The 25,343-nt window shown below is 50.8% G+C and overlaps 2 protein-coding genes across 4 annotated transcripts in view; one reads left to right on the top strand and one right to left on the bottom strand.

Moving 5' to 3' along the window:
* Window positions 1–5,000, bottom strand: part of DCLRE1C (DNA cross-link repair 1C) — a 29,956-nt gene extending 24,956 nt beyond the window's left edge. For 2 of the 3 annotated variants that reach the window (XM_073652351.1, XM_073652350.1), the window contains exons 1-3: window positions 4,746–4,962; window positions 3,302–3,353; window positions 1,628–1,712 (exon numbers count right to left, since the gene is read on the bottom strand). In XM_073652351.1, coding sequence (XP_073508452.1) covers window positions 1,628–1,712; window positions 3,302–3,353; window positions 4,746–4,854 — 246 coding nt within the window. In that variant the 5' untranslated portion in view covers window positions 4,855–4,962. Of the gene's footprint in view, window positions 1–1,627; window positions 1,713–3,301; window positions 3,354–4,745 lie in introns of all 3 variants that reach the window. The other variant, XM_073652352.1, reaches the window with a different exon arrangement.
* Window positions 5,001–5,011: 11 nt separating this feature from the next.
* MEIG1 (meiosis/spermiogenesis associated 1) lies at window positions 5,012–11,912 on the top strand. Its single transcript, XM_073652353.1, has 3 exons — window positions 5,012–5,201; window positions 8,382–8,585; window positions 11,760–11,912. Exons 2-3 carry the CDS (start codon window positions 8,427–8,429, stop codon window positions 11,886–11,888), a joined length of 288 nt encoding a protein of 95 aa, XP_073508454.1. The 5' UTR covers window positions 5,012–5,201; window positions 8,382–8,426; the 3' UTR covers window positions 11,889–11,912.
* Window positions 11,913–25,343: the final 13,431 nt, after the last annotated feature.

The raw sequence follows: 25,343 nt of genomic DNA, 5'->3' as shown, positions 1-25,343 counted from the left end.
AGACAACAGTGGAGAATTATCGCAGACTCCTTTGGTGAAGAAAAATCCCTTCACAACATCCACCCAAGTGAAGAACACTCTCCAGGAAGTAGGTGTATCAGTATCTAAGTCTACCATAAAGAGAAGACTTCATGAGAGCAAATACAGAAGGTTCACCACAAGGTGCAAACCATTAATCAGCCTTAAAAATAGAAAGGCCAGATTAGACTCTGCCTAAAAACATCTAAAGAAGCCAGCACAGTTCTGGAAAAGCATTATTTGGACCGGTTTAAACGAAGATCAATGATGGGAAGAAGAAAGTATGGAGAAGGCTTGGAATGGCTCATGATCCAAAGCACACCACATCCTCTGTAAAACATGGTGAAGGCAAACCGGTCATGCTGAAGGATGTTGCAGGCAGCAGATCGCTCTCCACGGCGTCTCCAGACTAAATCACGTCTGTCACATGTGCTCAGTGTGAACCTGCTTTCATCTGTGAAGAGCATAGGGCGCCAGTGGCGACTTTGCCAATCCTGGTATTCTGTGGCAAATGCCAAGCGTCCTGCACGGTGTTGGGCTGTGAGCACAGCCCCCATCTGTGGACATCGGGCCCTGATACCACCATCATGGAGCCAGTTTCTAACAGCTTGTGCAGACACATGCACATTTGTGGCCTGCTGGAGGTCATTTTGCAGGGCTCTTTCAGTGCTCCTCCTTGCACAAAGGCGGAGGTAGCATTCCTGCTACTGGGCTGTTGTCCTCCTACGGCCCCCTCCATGTTTCCTGGTGTACTGGCCTGTCTCCTGGTAGAACCTCCAGTCTCTGGACACTATGCTAACAGACACAGCAAACCTTCTTGCCACAGCTCGCATTGATGTGCCATCCTGGATGAGCTGCACTACCTGAGCAACTTCTGTGGGTTGTAGAGTCTGTCTCATGCTACCACGAGTATGAAAGCAGAACCAACATTCAAAAGTGACCAAAACATCAGCCAGAAAGCATTGGTACTGAGATGTGGTCTGTGGTCCCCACCTGCAGAACCACTCCTTTATTGAGGGTGTCTTGATAATTGCCAATAATTTCCATCTATTGTCTATTCCATTTGCACAACAGCATGTGAAATTGATTGTCAATCAGTGTTGCTTCCTAAGTGGACAGTTTGATTTATCAGACGTTTGATTTACTTGGAGTTATATTCTGTTGTTTAAGTGCTCCCTTTATTTTTTTTGAGCAGTGTATTTTAAGGTCTTCTTTTAGGATGGGTAAAAATGGTTGTACTATGAAGACAATACCTGTCTAGGTGTCCATCTCCACCTGGGACCCTCCTCTGTAACCTAACAGACAACCATTCTAAACTGGGGGCCTCCTATTTTGGCGGACTTGCGCAGTGTTGGTATTACATGGGCTGCATGGATGCTATGTACTACCACATCTCCCCTACATGTAACATCTGGCAGGCCATGACCTCCCATAGTACAATCAGCTGTTTGCTGGGTGCAGAGCCTGCAGCTGATGAACGCTAATTGGATCAAAGCTGCCTCCAGTACTAGGGGATACAAGGGGCTTCCCTACTACCATTTGCCTTGAATACATAGCAGTGATCTTATAGTTGTGGCATTTAAGCTTTAGTTGAAGGATAAACACTTACAATGCGCTTTTCCCAAAATGCATACTTTGGGCTGGTCAACAGCAATTCCTTAGTGACCGGAGAACAGTACAGGAAAACTTTTAGGCTGAAAAATATAAAGTAAAAGAGAATTTTAATTTATGGGTCCATTACACAAAATCATTTCTGATCATTCAGTGTAAAGGACAATGTGCTGAGTCTCCATCGAGTATTGAGGTCGATGAACTCTCTCAGCGTACACAAGAGCATCCCTGGAAATGTGACCCCTGACCACCAGCTATAACCAAGGAGGGTACAGTCATGGGACTCCAATGGACAAGGCGGCCAATTACACAGTGCCATTTTCCCTAGGTCAGTAACATAATGCACTTTTAAGCCAGAGCAAGGCCCATTCTGCAGAAAGATGTAAGGCTGGGTTCAGACAGCCATATTTTCAGGCATCCGTATTCTCAATGGGCAGAACACTTATCCAATAATAATCAATGTCTCTGTGCAACCAGCGATTTTTCAGACAGACTGATGGTCCGAGTTAGTGGGGCCGTGGCCTATCAGTATTTGGTCAGTATTTTTCCTCAGGAGTGGGAACCAAAACCAGGAGTGGGTGATAAATGCAGAATTGGTGACTTGTTTCTATTATACCTTTTCTCTGATTGTTCTTGACCTGGTTTTGGCTCCCACTCCTGAGAAAAAATATTGACCAAATACTGATAGTGGGGCCGTGGCCTTAAAGAAACACTCCAATCAACGTTTTTATCCTCTTATTAAATTGCAATCATCATATTACATAGCTCTGTGTAATTACAATTTCTAATTTTTCTCTACTACCCAGCTAATTCTTCTCTTTTCCATTTGGTCTATGACATCACATGATTAAACAGTGACTAGTTGAATCCTTCTAAGCTCTATGTAGAAACAGGAGGTCAATTTTCCCTGTATGAGTCATAAGTCACTGCAAAAGTCGCTGGCAGGGGGAGAAGGGAGCAGCTGGGTCAGGAATTGAAGCGGAGAATGATTTTTTACAGGGAAAAGAGACCTCCTGTTTCTACATAGGACAGAGAAAAGAGAAAACATTATTAGCTAGAAAGGCAAAAACGAGAAAGTACACAGTGCTGTATAATATGATGATTGCAATATACTAAGAGGATAAAACTTTGATGGGGTGAGTGCTTTAAGTCTTTGTCCACATAAGGGTACACCAAGCACATGTACTTGGTCTGAGAAGTCATTCTGTCCTGACAGGTTCCCTTTAAATGAATATCCCTGGTCACAATGCAAGGATTGCCAAAGGGTTAAACAATGACCTATAGGACGGTTATCTCCAACTAGTCAAATTCTTTTCTTGCTTTTGGGACTCAATTTCCATGATTTTTTTTTTCTCCATGGAACATTGACAATTGTACCCCACGTTCTACTGGTCTTCTCAATAAATGACAGGACCACCAAAAACGGTAAGGGACAATCGTGAAGAAAAATCTTCCCCTGGTGCAACTGTGCACATTAAATAAAGTGTAAAGAGAAACAAATACAGTGGAAATCTCACAGACGTACTGACATCATCACTGAGGCTAATAAATATCTGTATAACACATGAGACTTGGTAACACGGCTTTTATCTCGCGCAGCTCACGCTTTGGCATCTAGCACACGGACGGTAGGACGTAGACTGTACAATTCACATGAAGGCGTTTCACGTACCATGACTGCAGCTTTCGTTTCAAAAGTGGAGCACGAAGTCCTTTCATATGATCTACACAAGGGAAAAAAAACAAAGCAAAAACTTTTAACAAGATTTATCACGTTGTATTTGTTTATTATATTTGTTTGTACACAAGTTCCAGTATAGGCAGAATGCTACAGTCATGAAGCCCCAACACTACGCTTTAGCCAAAATCTCCTCCCAAACCAACAACCAAAGAAAAAATATGACAGCACCATCTTAGCACTGTGTATCAATAAATATCCCGTGTTAAGTGTTATGGAGTTACCCTTTAAATAGGTGTGTCAGGGTTTATTAAAGAGAACCTGACAGCTAATACATGCTGTCCAATCTATCCACTGACAGGTTAGCCCAGGGCGCGATCAGCCCACACTGTCAGGCGAGCCCAGGGCGCGATCAGCCCACACTGTCAGGCGAGCCCAGGGCGCGATCAGCCCACACTGTCAGGCGAGCCCAGGGCGCGATCAGCCCACACTGTCAGGCGAGCCCAGGGCGCGATCAGCCCACACTGTCAGGCGAGCCCACGGCGCGATCAGCCCACACTGTCAGGCGAGCCCAGGGCGCGATCAGCCCACACTGTCAGGCGAGCCCAGGGCGCGATCAGCCCACACTGTCAGGCGAGCCCAGGGCGCGATCAGCCCACACTGTCAGGCGAGCCCAGGGCGCGATCAGCCCACACTGTCAGGCGAGCCCAGGGCGCGATCAGCCCACACTGTCAGGCGAGCCCAGGGCGCGATCAGCCCACACTGTCAGGCGAGCCCAGGGCGCGATCAGCCCACACTGTCAGGCGAGCCCAGGGCGCGATCAGCCCACACTGTCAGGCGAGCCCACGGCGCGATCAGCCCACACTGTCAGGCGAGCCCACGGCGCGATCAGCCCACACTGTCAGGCGAGCCCAGGGCGCGATCAGCCCACACTGTCAGGCGAGCCCAGGGCGCGATCAGCCCACACTGTCAGGCGAGCCCAGGGCGCGATCAGCCCACACTGTCAGGCGAGCCCAGGGCGCGATCAGCCCACACTGTCAGGCGAGCCCAGGGCGCGATCAGCCCACACTGTCAGGCGAGCCCAGGGCGCGATCAGCCCACACTGTCAGGCGAGCCCAGGGCGCGATCAGCCCACACTGTCAGGCGAGTCCAGGGCGCGATCAGCCCACACTGTCAGGCGAGCCCAGGGCGCGATCACCCCACACTGTCAGGCCAGCCCAGGGTCCGGTCACTGCTGTCATGTATGGGTTATTACTCGGGGAACAGGTCCACACATGCTAACACTGGCCATGCTGAGTAAAGCACCCGGCTTGTCACACGTCCCTGCATTGGCTTGAACTCGTCTACGGTGACTCCAGAATGGCCGCCTCCGGCTGGTCACCAGGTGCGGGGTCCGGTCCTAGTACAGTGCACATGAAGACCTGTGGACGCCTCTTACCCTTGTGACAGTGGGACAGGAAATACGCTTTGGCGGAGAGATTCTCTCTATCAAACCTATCGATGGAAGCAGAAGGATATTCCTTCATCCGGCCCTGGAAGGAGCTCATGTTATCAGCACAGGCAGGAGACGCTGCCGCCCGGGCAGTCGTGCATTACCGGAAGCGGCGCACAGCTACTCTGCAGGTTACGCCAACATGACAAGCCCAGCCAATGACCGCTCGGCTGTGCGGCCTCAGTAGCCAATCAGCTTTGAGCGACACTGTATTATCAGGCGGCGATAGCACAGGGGCGTGGTCTCCCAGGGAAACATGACATCGGCCAGCGCTTCGCCGGCTCTAATGTCTGGTTCCACCCACAAGCTCTGGGTGAGCAGGTTTGGCCTTTTCTACGGAGGCCGCGTCCGTTGTTGCTAGGATACCGGAGAGCTGCCACTGCTGCTGATCGGGGCTTGCCGGTAGGTCGGGGACAAAAACACTTCCCGGACACGAAAGTTTAATGACTGCCAGCTTCATTCTCAGTATTAGATCACTAGTGTGTAGGTGGGAAGGACAGGGCGAGCGGGGTGTTCAGGACCCCCACAGGGGAGGCGAGTCTAGAAATGACAACCACACTGCACACGGTTTGCTCCCTCCCGGTGACTTTCCCATGGAAACATCAGATTTTATCAATGGATTATTCCCAGAACCGCATCGTATTCACTGTCTGCAGGGATGACAGCTGTGTACTGATCCCTGGCGTACAGAACAGCTGAAACAACATTCTAACCAGGATGAAGGCCAGAGCCAGCCGCCCATCTGCAGGGGTTGGAGTTAACTATCATTTCCTGAGCGCACAGCTGAGAGGGAACTATGGCTGGGACCCCCAGTGATCTCGGGACCCCCCAGTGATCTCGGGACCCCCTAGTGATCTCGGGGCCCCCAGTGATCTCGGGACCCCCTAGTGATCTCTCGGCCCCCAGTGATCTTGGGGCCCCCAGAAATCTCGGGGCCCCCATGAACTCAGGACCCCCCAGTAATCCTGGGGCCTCTGCTCTGCAGCCATGAAAGGGTCAGAAACGCATGCTCAGATTCTGCTCCATTTATTGACTATGGAACTGCTGGAGACTGTGGAGCTCAGCACTCGGGCTATTTCCAGCGGTTGTATAACAATGACTGGAGTGTGAGTAGAGCATGTGCACCTCTGCTCCATCCATTGTCTATGCGATCACTGGAAATAGCTGAGTGCTGAGCTCCATTTTCTCCAGCAGTTCCATAGTCAATAAATGGAGCAGAGTCCGAGCATGCGCCCTCTGCTCAACCCAGGATGGTCCGAAAGCCAAGATCACTGGGACCTATGGAACTTTTGATTCTGGGAATACCCCTTTAAAGGGAATCAAACACCAGGATTTTGTAGCCTAATCTGAGAGCAGCATGATGTAGGAGCAGAGAACCTGATTCCTCTAAGATTTTTAACTTCATGACTTACGTTACGGCCAATATTGGCGACTGGCCCCAGGTTTATCTCCATGAATACAGCAGACACCTTGTTGTTCTATGCTGGGATGTTCACACCACAGATTTCAGCGCCAAAAATCTAAGGCTATGTTCAGCAAATTGGCAGCAAATTAAAAAAAAAAACTGTAAACATAACTGAGACACATATCCACAACACAATCTGCATTACAAAGCATTGCATAGGGTTAGATCAGTGGTAAGTGTCCATACAGGAATAAGCTGGCTCTCAGGATGGAATTCCCATTTAAGGTGCACTTATACTTTCAAAGACGCCCAGTATGTACGGCAGTCTGAAAGGTGGCACCAATTACAATGTCATTAAAATGAATGGCGCTACTGTTGAGTCTGGAGATGAAGGGATTGTGTCTATGGGCAGTGACATTACTACACAATAGTAGGATTATTGCAGCAGATCACAAGTTGGTAAACGACTATCACTATATTTTAGGATAGATACTACAGTGGGGGAAATAAGTATTTGATCTCTTGCTGTTTTTGTAAGTTTGCCCACTTACAAAGACATGAAGAGTCTATAATTTTAAGGGTAAGTGAATTTTAACATTGAGAGATAGAATATCCCAAAAAAAAAATCAAGAAAATCACATTGTATAAATAAGATAATTTTTTTGCATTTTGCAGTGATAAATAAATATTTGATCCCCTACAAACCATTATGAGTTCTGGCTCCTACAGACCAGTTAGACGCTCCTAATCAACTCATTACCTGCATTAAAGACTGCTGTCTTACATAGTCACCTGTATAAAAGACTCCTGTCCACAGACTCAATCAGTTAGACTCTAACCTATACAACATGGGCAAGACCAAAGAGCTTTCTAAGGATGTCAGGGACAAGATCATAGACCTGCACAAACCTGGAATGGGCTACAAAACCATAAGTAAGACGCTGGGTGAGAAGGAGATAACTGTTGGTGCAATTGTAAGAAAATGGAAGAAATACAAAATGACTGTCAATCGACATCGATCTGGGACACAATGCAAAATCTCACGTCGTGGGGTATCCTTGATCATGAGGAAGGTGAGAGATCAGCCTAAAACTACATGGGGGGAACTTGTTAATGATCTCAAGGCAGCTGGGACCACAGTCACCAAGAAAACCATTGGTAACACATTACGCCTTAAAGGTTTAGAGTCCTGCAGTGCCCGCAAGGTCCCCCTGCTCAAGAAGGCACATGTGCAGGCCCATCTGAAGTTAGCCAATGAACAGCTGGATTATTCTGTGAGTTATTGGGAGAAGGTGCGGTGGTCAGATGAGACAAAAATTTAACTCTTTGGCATTAACTCAACTCACCGTGTTTGGAGGAAGAGAAATGCTGCATATGACCCACAGAACACCGTGCCCACTGTCAAGCATGGACGTGGAAACATTATGTTTTGGGGGTGTTTCTCTGCTAAGGGTACAGGACTACTTCACTGCATCAATGGGAGAATGGATGGAGCCATGTACTGTAAAATCCTGGGTGACAACCTCCTTCCCTCCGCCAGGACATTAAAAATAGGTCATGGCTGGGTCTTCCAGCAAGATAACGCCCCAAACATACAGCCAAGGCAACAAAGGAGTAGCTCAAAAAGAAGCAGAATAAGGTCATGGAGTGGCCTAGCCAGTCTCCAGACCTTAATCCCATAGAAAACTTATGGAGGGAGTTGAAGCTCTGAGTTGCCAAGCGACAGCCTCAAAATGTTAATGATTTAGAGATGATCTGCAAGAGGAGTGGACCAAAATTCCTCCTGACATGTGCGCAAACCTCATCAACTACAAAAACGTCTGACTGCTGTGCTTGCCAACAAGGGTTTTGCCACCGAGTATTAGGTGTTGTTTGCCTGAGGGATCAAATACTTATTTCTCACTGCAAAATGCAAAAAATTTATCTAATTTATACAATGTGATTTTCTTGATTGTTTTTTGGATGTTCTATCTCTCAATGTTAAAATTAACCTACCCTTAAAATTATAGACAGTTAATGTCTTTGTCAGTGGGCAAATTTACAAAAACAGCAAGGGATCAAATTATTTCCTTCACTGTATATGATAATTCATATTTCTCAGTATTTGCTTGATATAAAAAATAAATGAAGTGCAGCAAAGCCTCATTTTTCCCACACATTCTTACTTCTCTCTTCAGAGATCAATTTGACACAAAGGGATCCAGCCAGAAGCTTTTAGTACGATGTCGGATGCAGAATCTGGTGCCATTAGCTCTGAAGTTACACCAAAATCAATGACTCGTGCGAAGAAGTGGTCGGATGAGATCGAAAACTTGTACAGATTCCAAACCGCTGGCTACAGAGATGAAGTGGAGTACAGACATATAAAGCAAGTGGACATGGTGAGAACCGGGTGCAGACGTATTAGTAAGTGCAGCCTTCGAGAAACTGAAGATGTAACTGGAGTAAGAACACTATACACCTATCACCTATAAAATAAGCGGCAGATTAAAAGAGTAACTGATATTTGGATGACAGTAGCACCAGTCTATTGGTGGGATGTATTAGCCAGCAAGAAAAAAGTCAGTTCTTGAGGTCAGTGTGTTGGAATCAGGATACATGGGTAAGTGTAAAGACTGGGGCCACATTGAGCTACATTGTGAAGGCTAGATACCTGGGTCTGAACATCTCCAAAACAGCAGGTCTGGGTCTTTCCAGCTATGCAAAGGTTTGGACCTGCTAAACGTGCTCCAAAGGAGGACAACTGGTGAACCAATGGCAGTGTCATGGGCTCCTAAGAGTCAATGATGTATGTGGGGAGCAAAGGCTAGCGGGTCAAATCCAAGCTAATGTGGCTCAGTGTGCTGAAAAAGTTAATGCTGGTGATGATAGGAAGGTATCAGAAGACACAACGCAGCACAACTTAATGTATTTCGGGCTACTAACCCGCCGACTGGTCAGGAAGCTCATGCTGATCCCTGTCCACTGTACAAGTTGCTACAATGGGCATATGAGAATCAGAAGATGACCTTCAATAAGTGGAAGTAGGTAGGTGTCTGGTGAATCACATTGTTTTTACATCATGTGGATGACTACATGGGATCGTTTCCCTGGCAAATAGATTTCCTCATGATGCTTTACGACGAGAAGACAAGTGGAAACATTGAAATGCCCTGGGTAATCTGCTGGAGAATTGTGGGTCTTGGCATTCATGTAGATGTCACTTTGACATGTACCACCTACCTAACATTATTGCAGGCCATGTATACCCCTTCATACCAACCCTATTCCCTAATGGCCGTGGCATTTTTCATTAGCAGAATGCATCCTGCCACTTTGCAACAAAATTGTTCTGGGATAGTTTGAGGAACGTCTAAAATAGTTCAAAGTGATCACGTTTCAATCTGATCAAACCCAAGGATACACTATTAATCATATTTCCAAAATCCCTTTAATATCCCACATGCATGATCCTCCATTGCTACGTTGGCAAACATTAGGACACAATAGGATGTTGGCGGCAGTCTTGGGCCACATTTTTCTATTGTGTATGGCCAGTTTAATTCATGCAGCGCTAGTCCCCACATCCACTGGAGCAGGTATTGAAGATTGTAGTTGCTGGGTTTGCTATTGGCTCCTGGAGATAGAGTCTCCGTCTTGAAGCCTCGGCGCTATTGAAGTATTAGGTCAGTTTAACAGACACGAGACACGGGAAGTTAGCAGCCATGCTGCCGATCTCGGCTAGCAACCTTGCCGTTGAGAACAAAACTTATTTTATCTGCGTAACGTTCTACTTCGCCCCTAGTGAAGCAGTGCAGGTATATGGTCATGAGGAAACACGTAGGGATTCTTGTGAGGACAGTTAGGTAAGTCCCCCCATACCCTTTAGATAACTGCCGGCCGGACTGTGGCATTTCTCCCATACACAGGAGCACTTGCTCGGCTGACGCTCTGTGTTTTCTGTGAGAGCCACTGCCAGACATCTGCTAGAACAGTCTATCACAGGGAGAACAAAAAGATTAACAGTCCAAAGCTGGACATGCCAGATCCTTAACTTCCCCGACAATCAATTGCCCAGAGCCCCCATACACATTAGACTGACGGCCAAACCCGTCGTTATCAGCGGGTTCGGCCGACATTACACTAATGTGTATGGGGGGCTTTAGCTTCAATTGAGATAGTGTATTTTCAATTTTTGGCTAGTTCTACTCTATCAGTTCTTCCTTTCCTTGGGTATAGGGAAAGTGAATGGTCAATACTAGCTAGTTAGCTGTCATTAAATAGCAAGAAATAGCAATATAACAGTTAGGTCCAGAAATATTTGAACAGTGACCGAATCTTCATAATTTGGGCTCTGCATGCCACTATTTTATTTAAAAATGAAACAATTGAAGTGTAGACTTTCAGGTTTAATTAAAGGGGTTGAACAAAAATATCCTGTGAAACTTTTAGGAATTGCAACCATTTTTCTACAAAGCCTTCTTCTTTCAGAGGCTCAAAAGTAATTGGACAAATTCCCTTTACCATAAATAGAATGTTAATTTTTAATACTTTGTAGAGAATCCAGATAATGACTGCCTGAAGTCTGGAAACCATGGACGTCACCAAACGCTGGGTTTCCTCCTTTGTGATGCTTTGCCGGCCTTTTCTGCAGAGGACTTCACTTGTTTCTTGTTTGTGGGTCTTTCTACCTTAAGTTTTTTTTTAAGAATGTGAAATGCTGCTCAATGAGGTTGAGATCTGGTGATTGACTTGCAGAATATTTCACCTTTTTTACTTAAAAGACTCCTGGGTTACCTTTGCAGTATGTTTTGTGTTACTGTCCAAATATTTCTGGACTTAACTGTATATACCATTAGCGATAGCTACACACTTCCATCTATTACTGTCTCATTTGCAATAACTTAGGGCCCGATTCATCAAAACTGGCGTTGTTCACCCCATTCTTTATGAGGAGATGTGCTGGAGTCAGAAGCTCTGGATTCGTGAGGTGTACACTCTTCATGAATCAGCAGAGCCAGATGAGTCACTTCTGTGTGCACCTCAATGCAAATCCTACTCCAGTCCATGCCGGAGTAAGATTTGTGGTGTAGCGCTCCGCCCCCGTCTCGCCCAGCTCCGCCCACTTTGTCATGAGAATGCTGAAAGTCACAATTTTATCACAGCCTCCAGTTGCGCCAAAATTTTTCAACCTTTTATATAAAAATTTCTGTTTTCATTTTGCTATAACCCCATTCATTGTACAGCGAATTCCATGCTGGGGTTTCTCTTTAAATTCATAGCATCAGCAGCATCTTCAGTTTTCTAATATACTGCACTTTCTAATCAGATTTTTATTCCATACATGTTGATAAAGCATTAGTGGAGGATCACATAGTGACCTATGAGGTCCGTGCAGGACAGCTGGATATGTTGCTGTGACAGCACCGCACTGTTTTCTTTGTCTACCGTCTTTTGTAATTGTAAACCAAACTTTACATAAAATGAATATAAGAACTGCCGTCCACAAACAGACTGTATGGGCACTGACATTCTATATTTGATAATAAGAAACAAATAATGCTTTCTTTTCTTAGGTGGATCGCTGGCCAGACACTGGGTTCGTAAAAAAGTTGCAAAGAAAAGACAATACATTTTACTATTACAACAAGAGCAGAGAATGTGAAGATAAAGAAGTCCATAAAGTAAAAGTGTATGCCTACTGAATAAATGTCCTTGCATTGCCCTAATCTATTCTTCTTGGGTTGTTATTTATTCTTTTATTACATCTAAGTTGTGTGTGCAAGACTTCATTAAGACAGGTATACTCCATACCCATGTTCAGGGGTGTATCACCCATAGCGGCAGACCATGCGGCCATTATGGGCCTGTGAGTAGGTGGGGTCTGTGCCTCTCTGCACTGAGCCCCCCACTCACCTGTCATCACAATTTCAGTCTTATCCTCCTCAGGATTGCAGATATTGCTAACAGCTCCCTGATCCACCATTTTGCCTGTTCCTGAGATTCTGAGCACGGCCGGCGCGATGCCGTCATTACATGGCACCTGCAGTGTGGAACCCCAGTATTCACCCTGCACAGAACAAAATGAACCAAGGTGAGTAATGTTTATTTTTCTTTTTTAAATGTCACTAGTCGTGGGTCTCATTATACTGAGTGAGGCGCTATGGGGGCCATCATGTTGAGTGAGGAGCTGTGGGGGCCATCATAATGTGTGGGGTTATGTACAGGCCATGATACTGTATGAAGTGCTGTTGGGGTATCATACTGAGTGGGGGGTTTTGGGGTCACCATATTGGGGGACTTTAGGGGCCATAATACTTAGTGGGGGCTGGGGGAGCATCAAACTGATGGTCCATTTACTGTTTAGGAGGATGTGCCGGCCACGATACTGTGTGAGGTGCTGTGGGGACATCATACTGAGTGAGGCTATCGTACTGAGCGAGGACTGTTGGGTACCATACTCACATTGGGGGACTTTGTGGGCCATTATACTCAATGGAGGCTGTTAAAGCATCATACTGAGGTAATTATACTATGTAGGGGGATTTAGGGGCTGTGATTCTGTGTGGAGTGCTGTGGAGGTATAATACTGATTGGGCAATGTGAGAGCATCATAGTGAGTGGGGGCCATTATACTGACAGGTAATCATGCTGTGTGGAGGCTATGATACTGTGTGTGGGGGGAACTATGGAACTACAGTGGGGAAAATAAGTATTTCATACACTGCTGATTTTGCAAGTTTTCCCACCTACAAAGAATGGAGACGGCTGTAATTTTTATCATAGGTGTACTTCAACCGTGAGAGACAGACATTTTACATAATTAACATCTTATTGCATGAAATAAGTATTTGATACAATAGAAAAACAGAACTTAATATTTGGTACAGAAACCTTTGATGCAATTACAGAGGTCAGACGTTTCCTGTAGTTCTTGACCAAGTTTGCACACATTGCAGCAGGGATTTTGGCCCTCTCCTCCATACGGATCATCTCCAGATCTTTCAGGTTTCAGGGCAACATTGAGTTTCAGCTCCCTCCAAAGATCTTCTATTGGGTTCAGGTCTGGAGACTGGCTAGACAACTCCAGCTTCAATGTTCTTACTGAAGGAAGGAGGTTGTTGGCCAAAATCTTGCGATACATGACCCCATCCATCCTCCTTTCAACATGGTGCAGTCCTGTCCCCTTTACAGAAAAACACCTCCAAAGTATGATATTTCTCCCACCATGCTTCACGGTTGGGACGTTGTTCTCAGAGTTGTACTCATCCTTCCTCCAAACACGCAGAGTTGAGTTGATACCAAAACGTTCTATTTTGGTCTCATCTGACCACATGACCTTCTCCCATGCCTCCTCTGGATCATCCAGATGGTCATTGGCGTACTTCAAATAGGCCTGGATACGTGCTGGCCTTAGCAGGGAGACCTTGCGTGCCCTGCAGGATTTTAATCCATGATGGCGTAGTGTGTTACTAACGGTAATGTTTGAGACTGTGGTCCCAGTTCTCTTTAGGTCATTGACCTGGTGTCACAGGTGTGTCAGACGTGACAGACAGTTGCCCTGCAGTTGGTTGCAGGAGATCTTTGTTTGGCATTACAGACACTTTCTTAGAACCCCTTTAAGGAACAATGTCACTATACATGGAAAAGAGAGCCAACCCCTCCAACAATGATATGAGATGGAGAGCTTGTAAGCGTATAGTCTGGGGCTTTATAGAATTTGGTGCATCTTTCAGCTCTTGGGCAGCACTGCCAGAAATGTCTGCCACTCAGAGCTGGAGGATGTTTCTGTCATAATGTATGCCCCTTTTGTAGGCTACAGTATGATAATTTGTTGAGCGTGCTCATCCATGGCCACAGCTGGCCACAGTTGGAGGTGGCCATGATCGGCGTAAAATCGACGAAAGTCACTACATTTTTGCAAGATTTCAAACAATTTTACACCTGAAACCTGGAGTAAGCTGCCTGATGACTCCATCCCTTAGCCTTTAGCGACGTTCCAGTTTTGTAGAAAGTCTTCCCAGAAGAGCAGAAGCTTTTATCGCTGCAAACTAATAATACTTGTGGTTTTATTATTGGATGTGATAAACGCTCCTTGGTGTAATGTGTAGGAGCTGCCCACGGCTTATGGCCACTCGCTGACAATTACCCAGGTCATGTAGCACAGGGCAGCCCTTAATGAATAGACTTTTTGAAGAGCTATTTTGCCTTGGAATAACACTAGAAAGGTGGATCATTTGCTTAATATCATCCAGTTTTCAGCAGTAAGAGCAATAAATAGAACTGTATTCAGTCTGAGAAAATAGTTATGAAGCCTCCAGCAGGTCAGGGGGCTCCGCATATAATACATGAGAGTATTTGGGGTAGGTGTGACACGGATCCCATACAGATGTAATCAATGTTACATTAGGCACAAATTTACCTCTGCTTCTACAGTACAGATCAAAAGTTTGGACATACCTTCTTATTTAAAGATTTTTCTGTATTTTCATGACTATGAAAATTGTACATTCACACTGAAGGCATCACAACTATGAATTAACACATGTGGAATTATATACTTAACAAAAAAGTGTGAAACAACTGAAAATATGTCTTATATTCTAGGTTCTTCGAAGTAGCCACCTTTTGCTTTGATGACTGCTTTGCACACTCTTTGCATTCTCCTGATGAGCTTCAAGAGGTAGTCACCGGAAATGGTCTTCCAACAATTTTGAAGGAGTTCCCAGAGATGCTTAGCACTTGTTGGCCCTTTTGCCTTCACTCTGCGGTCCAGCTCACCCCAAACCATCTCGATTGGTTCAGGTCTGGTGACTGTGGAGGCCAGGTCATCTGGCGTAGCACCCCATCACTCTACGTCTTGGTCAAATAGCCCTTACACAGCCTGGAGGCGTGTTTGGGGTCATTGTCCTGTTGAAAAATAAATGATGGTCCAACTAAACGCAAACCGGATGGAATAGCATGCCGCTACAAGATGCTGTGGTTGCCATGCTGGTTCAGTATGCCTTCAATTTTGAATAAATCCCCAACAGTGTCACCAGCAAAGCACCCCCACACCATCACATCTCCTCCTCCATGCTTCACGGTGGGAACCAGGCATGTAGAGTCCATCCGTTCACCTTTTCTGCGTCGCACAAAGACACGGTGGTTGGAACCAAAGATCTCAAATTTGGACTCATCAGACCAAAGCACAGATTTCCACTGGTCTAATGTCCATTCCTTGTGTTCTTTAGCCCAAACAAGTCTCTTCTGCTTGTTGCCTGTCCTTAGCAGTGGTTTCCTAGCAGCTATTTTACCATGAAGGCCTGCTGCACAAAGTCTCCTCTTAACAGTTGTTGTAGAGATGTGTCTGCTGCTAGAACTCTGTGTGGCATTGACCTGGTCTCTAATCTGAGCTGCTGGTAACCTGCGATTTCTGAGGCTGGTGACTCGGATAAACTTATCCTCTGAAGCAGAGGTGACTCTTGGTCTTCCTTTCCTGGGGCGGTCCTCATGTGAGCCAGTTTCTTTGTAACGCTTGATGGTTTTTGCAACTGCACTTGGGGACACTTTCAAAGTTTGCCCAATTTTTCGCACTGACTGACCTTCATTTCTTAAAGTAATGATGGCCACTCGTTTTTCTTTACTTAGCTGCTTTTTTCTTGCCATAATACAAATTCTACAGTCTATTCAGTAGGACTATCAGCTGTGTATCCACCAGACTCTGCACAACACAACTGATGGTCCAAACCCCATTTATAAGGCAAGAAATCCCACTTGTTAAACCTGACAGGGCACACCTGTGAAGTGAAAACCATTTCCGGTGACTACCTCTTGAAGCTCATCAAGAGAATGCCAAGAGTGTGCAAAGCAGTCATCAAAGCAAAAGGTGGCTACTTTGAATAACCTAGAATATAAGACATATTTTCAGTTGTTTCACACTTTTTTGTTAAGTATATAATTCCACATGTGTTAATTCATAGTTGTGATGCCTTCAGTGTGAATGTACAATTTTCATAGTCATGAAAATACAGAAAAATCTTTAAATGAGAAGGTGTGTCCAAACTTTTGGTCTGTACTGTATATAAGAATACACTGGGTAGGTACATGAATGATTAGATGCCACCTGTCTGTACATAGTGAATAAAGTGAGCTGGGCCAAGGACAGCTCACGGTGGGGGTACTTAGCATACTCCTGCACAGCGGCCCACCGGGGATTCCACCTGTGCCCTGCGGGCCAGTCCAAGCCTGAGCGTCATATTCCTTACTGACAAGGTACAGGTCGCTATTACACGGCACACCCGGCCCTGAGGGCTACACTCCCCCTGCTCGGTTACATGGAGGCAGTACCATACTGACACGGTACAGGTCGGTATAACACGGCACACCCGGCCCTGAGGGCTACACGCCCCCTGCTCGGTTACATGGAGGCAGTACCATACTGACACGGTACAGGTCGGTATAACACGATACACCCGGCCCTGAGGGCTACACTCCCCGTGCTCGGTTACATGGAGGCAGTACCATACTGACACGGTACAGGTCGGTATAACACGACACACCCGGCCCTGAGGGCTACACTCCCCGTGCTCGGTTACATGGAGGCAGTACCATACCGACACGGTACAGCTCGGTATAACACGGCACACCCGGCCCTGAGGGCCACACTCCCCCTGCTCGGTTACATGGAGGCAGTACCATACTGACACGGTACAGGTCGGTATAACACGGCACACCCGGCCCTGAGGGCTACACTCCCCCTGCTCGGTTACATGGAGGCAGTACCATACTGACACGGTACAGGTCGGTATAACACGACACACCCGGCCCTGAGGGCTACACTCCCCGTGCTCGGTTACATGGAGGCAGTACCATACTGACACGGTACAGGTCGGTATAACACGGCACACCCGGCCCTGAGGGCCACACTCCCACTGCTCGGTTACATGGAGGCAGTACCATACTGACACGGTACAGGTCGGTATAACACGGCACACCCGGCCCTGAGGGCCACACTCCCCCTGCTCGGTTACATGGAGGCAGTACCATACTGACACGGTACAGGTCGGTATAACACGACACACCCGGCCCTGAGGGCTACACTCCCCGTGCTCGGTTACATGGAGGCAGTACCATACTGACACGGTACAGGTCGGTATAACACGGCACACCCGGCCCTGAGGGCCACACTCCCCCTGCTCGGTTACATGGAGGCAGTACCATACTGACACGGTACAGGTCGGTATAACACGGCACACCCGGCCCTGAGGGCCACACTCCCCCTGCTCGGTTACATGGAGGCAGTACCATACTGACACGGTACAGGTCGGTATAACACGACACACCCGGCCCTGAGGGCTACACTCCCCGTGCTCGGTTACATGGAGGCAGTACCATACTGACACGGTACAGGTCGGTATAACACGGCACACCCGGCCCTGAGGGCCACACTCCCCCTGCTCGGTTATATGGAGGCAGTACCATACTGACACGGTACAGGTCGGTATAACACGGCACACCCGGCCCTGAGGGCCACACTCCCCCTGCTCGGTTACATGGAGGCAGTACCATACTGACACGGTACAGGTCGGTATAACACGGCACACCCGGCCCTGAGGGCCACACTCCCCCTGCTCGGTTACATGGAGGCAGTACCATACTGACACGGTACAGGTCGGTATAACACGGCACACCCGGCCCTGAGGGCTACACTCCCCCTGCTCGGTTACATGGAGGCAGTACCATACTGACACGGTACAGGTCGGTATAACACGACACACCCGGCCCTGAGGGCTACACTCCCCGTGCTCGGTTACATGGAGGCAGTACCATACTGACACGGTACAGGTCGGTATAACACGACACACCCGGCCCTGAGGGCTACACTCCCCGTGCTCGGTTACATGGAGGCAGTACCATACTGACACGGTACAGGTCGGTATAACACGGCACACCCGGCCCTGAGGGCCACACTCCCCCTGCTCGGTTACATGGAGGCAGTACCATACTGACACGGTACAGGTCGGTATAACACGGCACACCCGGCCCTGAGGGCCACACTCCCCCTGCTCGGTTACATGGAGGCAGTACCATACTGACACGGTACAGGTCGGTATAACACGGCACACCCGGCCCTGAGGGCCACACTCCCCCTGCTCGGTTACATGGAGGCAGTACCATACTGACACGGTACAGGTCGGTATAACACGGCACACCCGGCCCTGAGGGCCACACTCCCCCTGCTCGGTTACATGGAGGCAGTACCATACTGACACGGTACAGGTCGGTATAACACGGCACACCCGGCCCTGAGGGCCACACTCCCCCTGCTCGGTTACATGGAGGCAGTACCATACTGACACGGTACAGGTCGGTATAACACGGCACACCCGGCCCTGAGGGCCACACTCCCCCTGCTCGGTTACATGGAGGCAGTACCATACTGACACGGTACAGGTCGGTATAACACGACACACCCGGCCCTGAGGGCCACACTCCCCCTGCTCGGTTACATGGAGGCAGTACCATACTGACACGGTACAGGTCGGTATAACACGACACACCCGGCCCTGAGGGCCACACTCCCCCTGCTCGGTTACATGGAGGCAGTACCATACTGACACGGTACAGGTCGGTATAACACGGCACACCCGGCCCTGAGGGCCACACTCCCCCTGCTCGGTTACATGGAGGCAGTACCATACTGACACGGTACAGGTCGGTATAACACGGCACACCCGGCCCTGAGGGCCACACTCCCCCTGCTCGGTTACATGGAGGCAGTACCATACTGACACGGTACAGGTCGGTATAACACGACACACCCGGCCCTGAGGGCCACACTCCCCCTGCTCGGTTACATGGAGGCAGTACCATACTGACACGGTACAGGTCGGTATAACACGGCACACCCGGCCCTGAGGGCCACACTCCCCCTGCTCGGTTACATGGAGGCAGTACCATACTGACACGGTACAGGTCGGTATAACACGGCACACCCGGCCCTGAGGGCCACACTCCCCCTGCTCGGTTACATGGAGGCAGTACCATACTGACACGGTACAGGTCGGTATAACACGGCACACCCGGCCCTGAGGGCTACACTCCCCCTGCTCGGTTACATGGAGGCAGTACCATACTGACACGGTACAGGTCGGTATAACACGACACACCCGGCCCTGAGGGCTACACTCCCCGTGCTCGGTTACATGGAGGCAGTACCATACTGACACGGTACAGGTCGGTATAACACGGCACACCCGGCCCTGAGAGCCACACTCCCACTGCTCGGTTACATGGAGGCAGTACCATACTGACACGGTACAGGTCGGTATAACACGGCACACCCGGCCCTGAGGGCCACACTCCCCCTGCTCGGTTACATGGAGGCAGTACCATACTGACACGGTACAGGTCGGTATAACACGGCACACCCGGCCCTGAGGGCCACACTCCCCCTGCTCGGTTACATGGAGGCAGTACCATACTGACACGGTACAGGTCGGTATAACACGACACACCCGGCCCTGAGGGCCACACTCCCCGTGCTCGGTTACATGGAGGCAGTACCATACTGACACGGTACAGGTCGGTATAACACGGCACACCCGGCCCTGAGGGCCACACTCCCCCTGCTCGGTTACATGGAGGCAGTACCATACTGACACGGTACAGGTCGGTATAACACGGCACACCCGGCCCTGAGGGCCACACTCCCCCTGCTCGGTTACATGGAGGCAGTACCATACTGACACGGTACAGGTCGGTATAACACGACACACCCGGCCCTGAGGGCTACACTCCCCGTGCTCGGTTACATGGAGGCAGTACCATACTGACACGGTACAGGTCGGTATAACACGGCACACCCGGCCCTGAGGGCCACACTTCCCCTGCTCGGTTACATGGAGGCAGTACCATACTGACACGGTACAGGTCGGTATAACACGACACACCCGGCCCTGAGGGCCACACTCCCCGTGCTCGGTTACATGGAGGCAGTACCATACTGACACGGTACAGGTCGGTATAACACGGCACACCCGGCCCTGAGGGCCACACTCCCCCTGCTCGGTTACATGGAGGCAGTACCATACTGACACGGTACAGGTCGGTATAACACGGCACACCCGGCCCTGAGGGCCACACTCCCCCTGCTCGGTTACATGGAGGCAGTACCATACTGACACGGTACAGGTCGGTATAACACGGCACACCCGGCCCTGAGGGCCACACTCCCCCTGCTCGGTTACATGGAGGCAGTACCATACTGACACGGTACAGGTCGGTATAACACGGCACACCCGGCCCTGAGAGCCACACTCCCACTGCTCGGTTACATGGAGGCAGTACCATACTGACACGGTACAGGTCGGTATAACACGGCACACCCGGCCCTGAGGGCCACACTCCCCCTGCTCGGTTACATGGAGGCAGTACCATACTGACACGGTACAGGTCGGTATAACACGGCACACCCGGCCCTGAGGGCCACACTCCCCCTGCTCGGTTACATGGAGGCAGTACCATACTGACACGGTACAGGTCGGTATAACACGACACACCCGGCCCTGAGGGCCACACTCCCCGTGCTCGGTTACATGGAGGCAGTACCATACTGACACGGTACAGGTCGGTATAACACGGCACACCCGGCCCTGAGGGCCACACTCCCCCTGCTCGGTTACATGGAGGCAGTACCATACTGACACGGTACAGGTCGGTATAACACGGCACACCCGGCCCTGAGGGCCACACTCCCCCTGCTCGGTTACATGGAGGCAGTACCATACTGACACGGTACAGGTCGGTATAACACGACACACCCGGCCCTGAGGGCTACACTCCCCGTGCTCGGTTACATGGAGGCAGTACCATACTGACACGGTACAGGTCGGTATAACACGGCACACCCGGCCCTGAGGGCCACACTTCCCCTGCTCGGTTACATGGAGGCAGTACCATACTGACACGGTACAGGTCGGTATAACACGACACACCCGGCCCTGAGGGCCACACTCCCCGTGCTCGGTTACATGGAGGCAGTACCATACTGACACGGTACAGGTCGGTATAACACGGCACACCCGGCCCTGAGGGCCACACTCCCCCTGCTCGGTTACATGGAGGCAGTACCATACTGACACGGTACAGGTCGGTATAACACGGCACACCCGGCCCTGAGGGCCACACTCCCCCTGCTCGGTTACATGGAGGCAGTACCATACTGACACGGTACAGGTCGGTATAACACGGCACACCCGGCCCTGAGGGCCACACTCCCCCTGCTCGGTTACATGGAGGCAGTACCATACTGACACGGTACAGGTCGGTATAACACGGCACACCCGGCCCTGAGGGCCACACTCCCCCTGCTCGGTTACATGGAGGCAGTACCATACTGACACGGTACAGGTCGGTATAACACGACACACCCGGCCCTGAGGGCCACACTCCCCCTGCTCGGTTACATGGAGGCAGTACCATACTGACACGGTACAGGTCGGTATAACACGACACACCCGGCCCTGAGGGCCACACTCCCCCTGCTCGGTTACATGGAGGCAGTACCATACTGACACGGTACAGGTCGGTATAACACGGCACACCCGGCCCTGAGGGCCACACTCCCCCTGCTCGGTTACATGGAGGCAGTACCATACTGACACGGTACAGGTCGGTATAACACGGCACACCCGGCCCTGAGGGCCACACTCCCCCTGCTCGGTTACATGGAGGCAGTACCATACTGACACGGTACAGGTCGGTATAACACGACACACCCGGCCCTGAGGGCCACACTCCCCCTGCTCGGTTACATGGAGGCAGTACCATACTGACACGGTACAGGTCGGTATAACACGGCACACCCGGCCCTGAGGGCCACACTCCCCCTGCTCGGTTACATGGAGGCAGTACCATACTGACACGGTACAGGTCGGTATAACACGGCACACCCGGCCCTGAGGGCCACACTCCCCCTGCTCGGTTACATGGAGGCAGTACCATACTGACACGGTACAGGTCGGTATAACACGGCACACCCGGCCCTGAGGGCTACACTCCCCCTGCTCGGTTACATGGAGGCAGTACCATACTGACACGGTACAGGTCGGTATAACACGACACACCCGGCCCTGAGGGCTACACTCCCCGTGCTCGGTTACATGGAGGCAGTACCATACTGACACGGTACAGGTCGGTATAACACGGCACACCCGGCCCTGAGAGCCACACTCCCACTGCTCGGTTACATGGAGGCAGTACCATACTGACACGGTACAGGTCGGTATAACACGGCACACCCGGCCCTGAGGGCCACACTCCCCCTGCTCGGTTACATGGAGGCAGTACCATACTGACACGGTACAGGTCGGTATAACACGGCACACCCGGCCCTGAGGGCCACACTCCCCCTGCTCGGTTACATGGAGGCAGTACCATACTGACACGGTACAGGTCGGTATAACACGACACACCCGGCCCTGAGGGCCACACTCCCCGTGCTCGGTTACATGGAGGCAGTACCATACTGACACGGTACAGGTCGGTATAACACGGCACACCCGGCCCTGAGGGCCACACTCCCCCTGCTCGGTTACATGGAGGCAGTACCATACTGACACGGTACAGGTCGGTATAACACGGCACACCCGGCCCTGAGGGCCACACTCCCCCTGCTCGGTTACATGGAGGCAGTACCATACTGACACGGTACAGGTCGGTATAACACGACACACCCGGCCCTGAGGGCTACACTCCCCGTGCTCGGTTACATGGAGGCAGTACCATACTGACACGGTACAGGTCGGTATAACACGGCACACCCGGCCCTGAGGGCCACACTTCCCCTGCTCGGTTACATGGAGGCAGTACCATACTGACACGGTACAGGTCGGTATAACACGACACACCCGGCCCTGAGGGCCACACTCCCCGTGCTCGGTTACATGGAGGCAGTACCATACTGACACGGTACAGGTCGGTATAACACGGCACACCCGGCCCTGAGGGCCACACTCCCCCTGCTCGGTTACATGGAGGCAGTACCATACTGACACGGTACAGGTCGGTATAACACGGCACACCCGGCCCTGAGGGCCACACTCCCCCTGCTCGGTTACATGGAGGCAGTACCATACTGACACGGTACAGGTCGGTATAACACGGCACACCCGGCCCTGAGGGCCACACTCCCCCTGCTCGGTTACATGGAGGCAGTACCATACTGACACGGTACAGGTCGGTATAACACGGCACACCCGGCCCTGAGGGCCACACTCCCCCTGCTCGGTTACATGGAGGCAGTACCATACTGACACGGTACAGGTCGGTATAACACGGCACACCCGGCCCTGAGGGCCACACTCCCCCTGCTCGGTTACATGGAGGCAGTACCATACTGACACGGTACAGGTCGGTATAACACGGCACACCCGGCCCTGAGGGCCACACTCCCCCTGCTCGGTTACATGGAGGCAGTACCATACTGACACGGTACAGGTCGGTATAACACGGCACACCCGGCCCTGAGGGCCACACTCCCCCTGCTCGGTTACATGGAGGCAGTACCATACTGACACGGTACAGGTCGGTATAACACGACACACCCGGCCCTGAGGGCCACACTCCCCCTGCTCGGTTACATGGAGGCAGTACCATACTGACACGGTACAGGTCGGTATAACACGGCACACCCGGCCCTGAGGGCCACACTCCCCCTGCTCGGTTACATGGAGGCAGTACCATACTGACACAGTACAGGTCGGTATAACACGACACACCCGGCCCTGAGGGCTACACTCCCCGTGCTCGGTTACATGGAGGCAGTACCATACTGACACGGTACAGGTCGGTATAACACGGCACACCCGGCCCTGAGGGCTACACTCCCCGTGCTCGGTTACATGGAGGCAGTACCATACTGACACGGTACAGGTCGGTATAACACGGCACACCCGGCCCTGAGGGCCACACTCCCCCTGCTCGGTTACATGGAGGCAGTACCATACTGACACGGTACAGGTTGGTATAACACGGCACACCCGGCCCTGAGGGCCACACTCCCCCTGCTCGGTTACATGGAGGCAGTACCATACTGACACGGTACAGGTCGGTATAACACGACACACCCGGCCCTGAGGGCTACACTCCCCGTGCTCGGTTACATGGAGGCAGTACCATACTGACACGGTACAGGTCGGTATAACACGGCACACCCGGCCCTGAGGGCCACACTCCCCCTGCTCGGTTACATGGAGGCAGTACCATACTGACACGGTACAGGTCGGTATAACACGGCACACCCGGCCCTGAGGGCCACACTCCCCCTGCTCGGTTACATGGAGGCAGTACCATACTGACACGGTACAGGTCGGTATAACACGACACACCCGGCCCTGAGGGCTACACTCCCCGTGCTCGGTTACATGGAGGCAGTACCATACTGACACGCTACAGGTCGGTATAACACGGCACACCCGGCCCTGAGGGCCACACTCCCCCTGCTCGGTTACATGGAGGCAGTACCATACTGACACGGTACAGGTCGGTATAACACGGCACACCCGGCCCTGAGGGCCACACTCCCCCTGCTCGGTTACATGGAGGCAGTACCATACTGACACGGTACAGGTCGGTATAACACGACACACCCGGCCCTGAGGGCCACACTCCCCCTGCTCGGTTACATGGAGGCAGTACCATACTGACACGGTACAGGTCGGTATAACACGGCACACCCGGCCCTGAGGGCCACACTCCCCCTGCTCGGTTACATGGAGGCAGTACCATACTGACACGGTACAGGTCGGTATAACACGACACACCCGGCCCTGAGGGCCACACTCCCCCTGCTCGGTTACATGGAGGCAGTACCATACTGACACGGTACAGGTCGGTATAACAGGGCACACCCGGCCCTGAGGGCCACACTCCCCCTGCTCGGTTACATGGAGGCAGTACCATACTGACACGGTACAGGTCGCTATTACACGACACACCCGGCCCTGAGGGCTACACTCCCAGTGCTCGGTTACATGGAGGCAGTACCATACTGACACGGTACAGGTCGGTATAACACGGCACACCCGGCCCTGAGGGCCACACTCCCCCTGCTCGGTTACAAGGCAGCAATAGTAGATGCGGCGCCAGCTTGTCACGGCTTCAACACTGAGGACACG

Source organism: Phyllobates terribilis, unplaced genomic scaffold, assembly GCF_046119375.1.
Source record: "Phyllobates terribilis strain yellow unplaced genomic scaffold, ASM4611937v1 Scaffold_11__3_contigs__length_659146591, whole genome shotgun sequence".
NCBI lineage: Eukaryota > Metazoa > Chordata > Amphibia > Anura > Dendrobatidae > Phyllobates > Phyllobates terribilis.
This window is presented reverse-complemented; position numbering and strand designations above follow the sequence as displayed.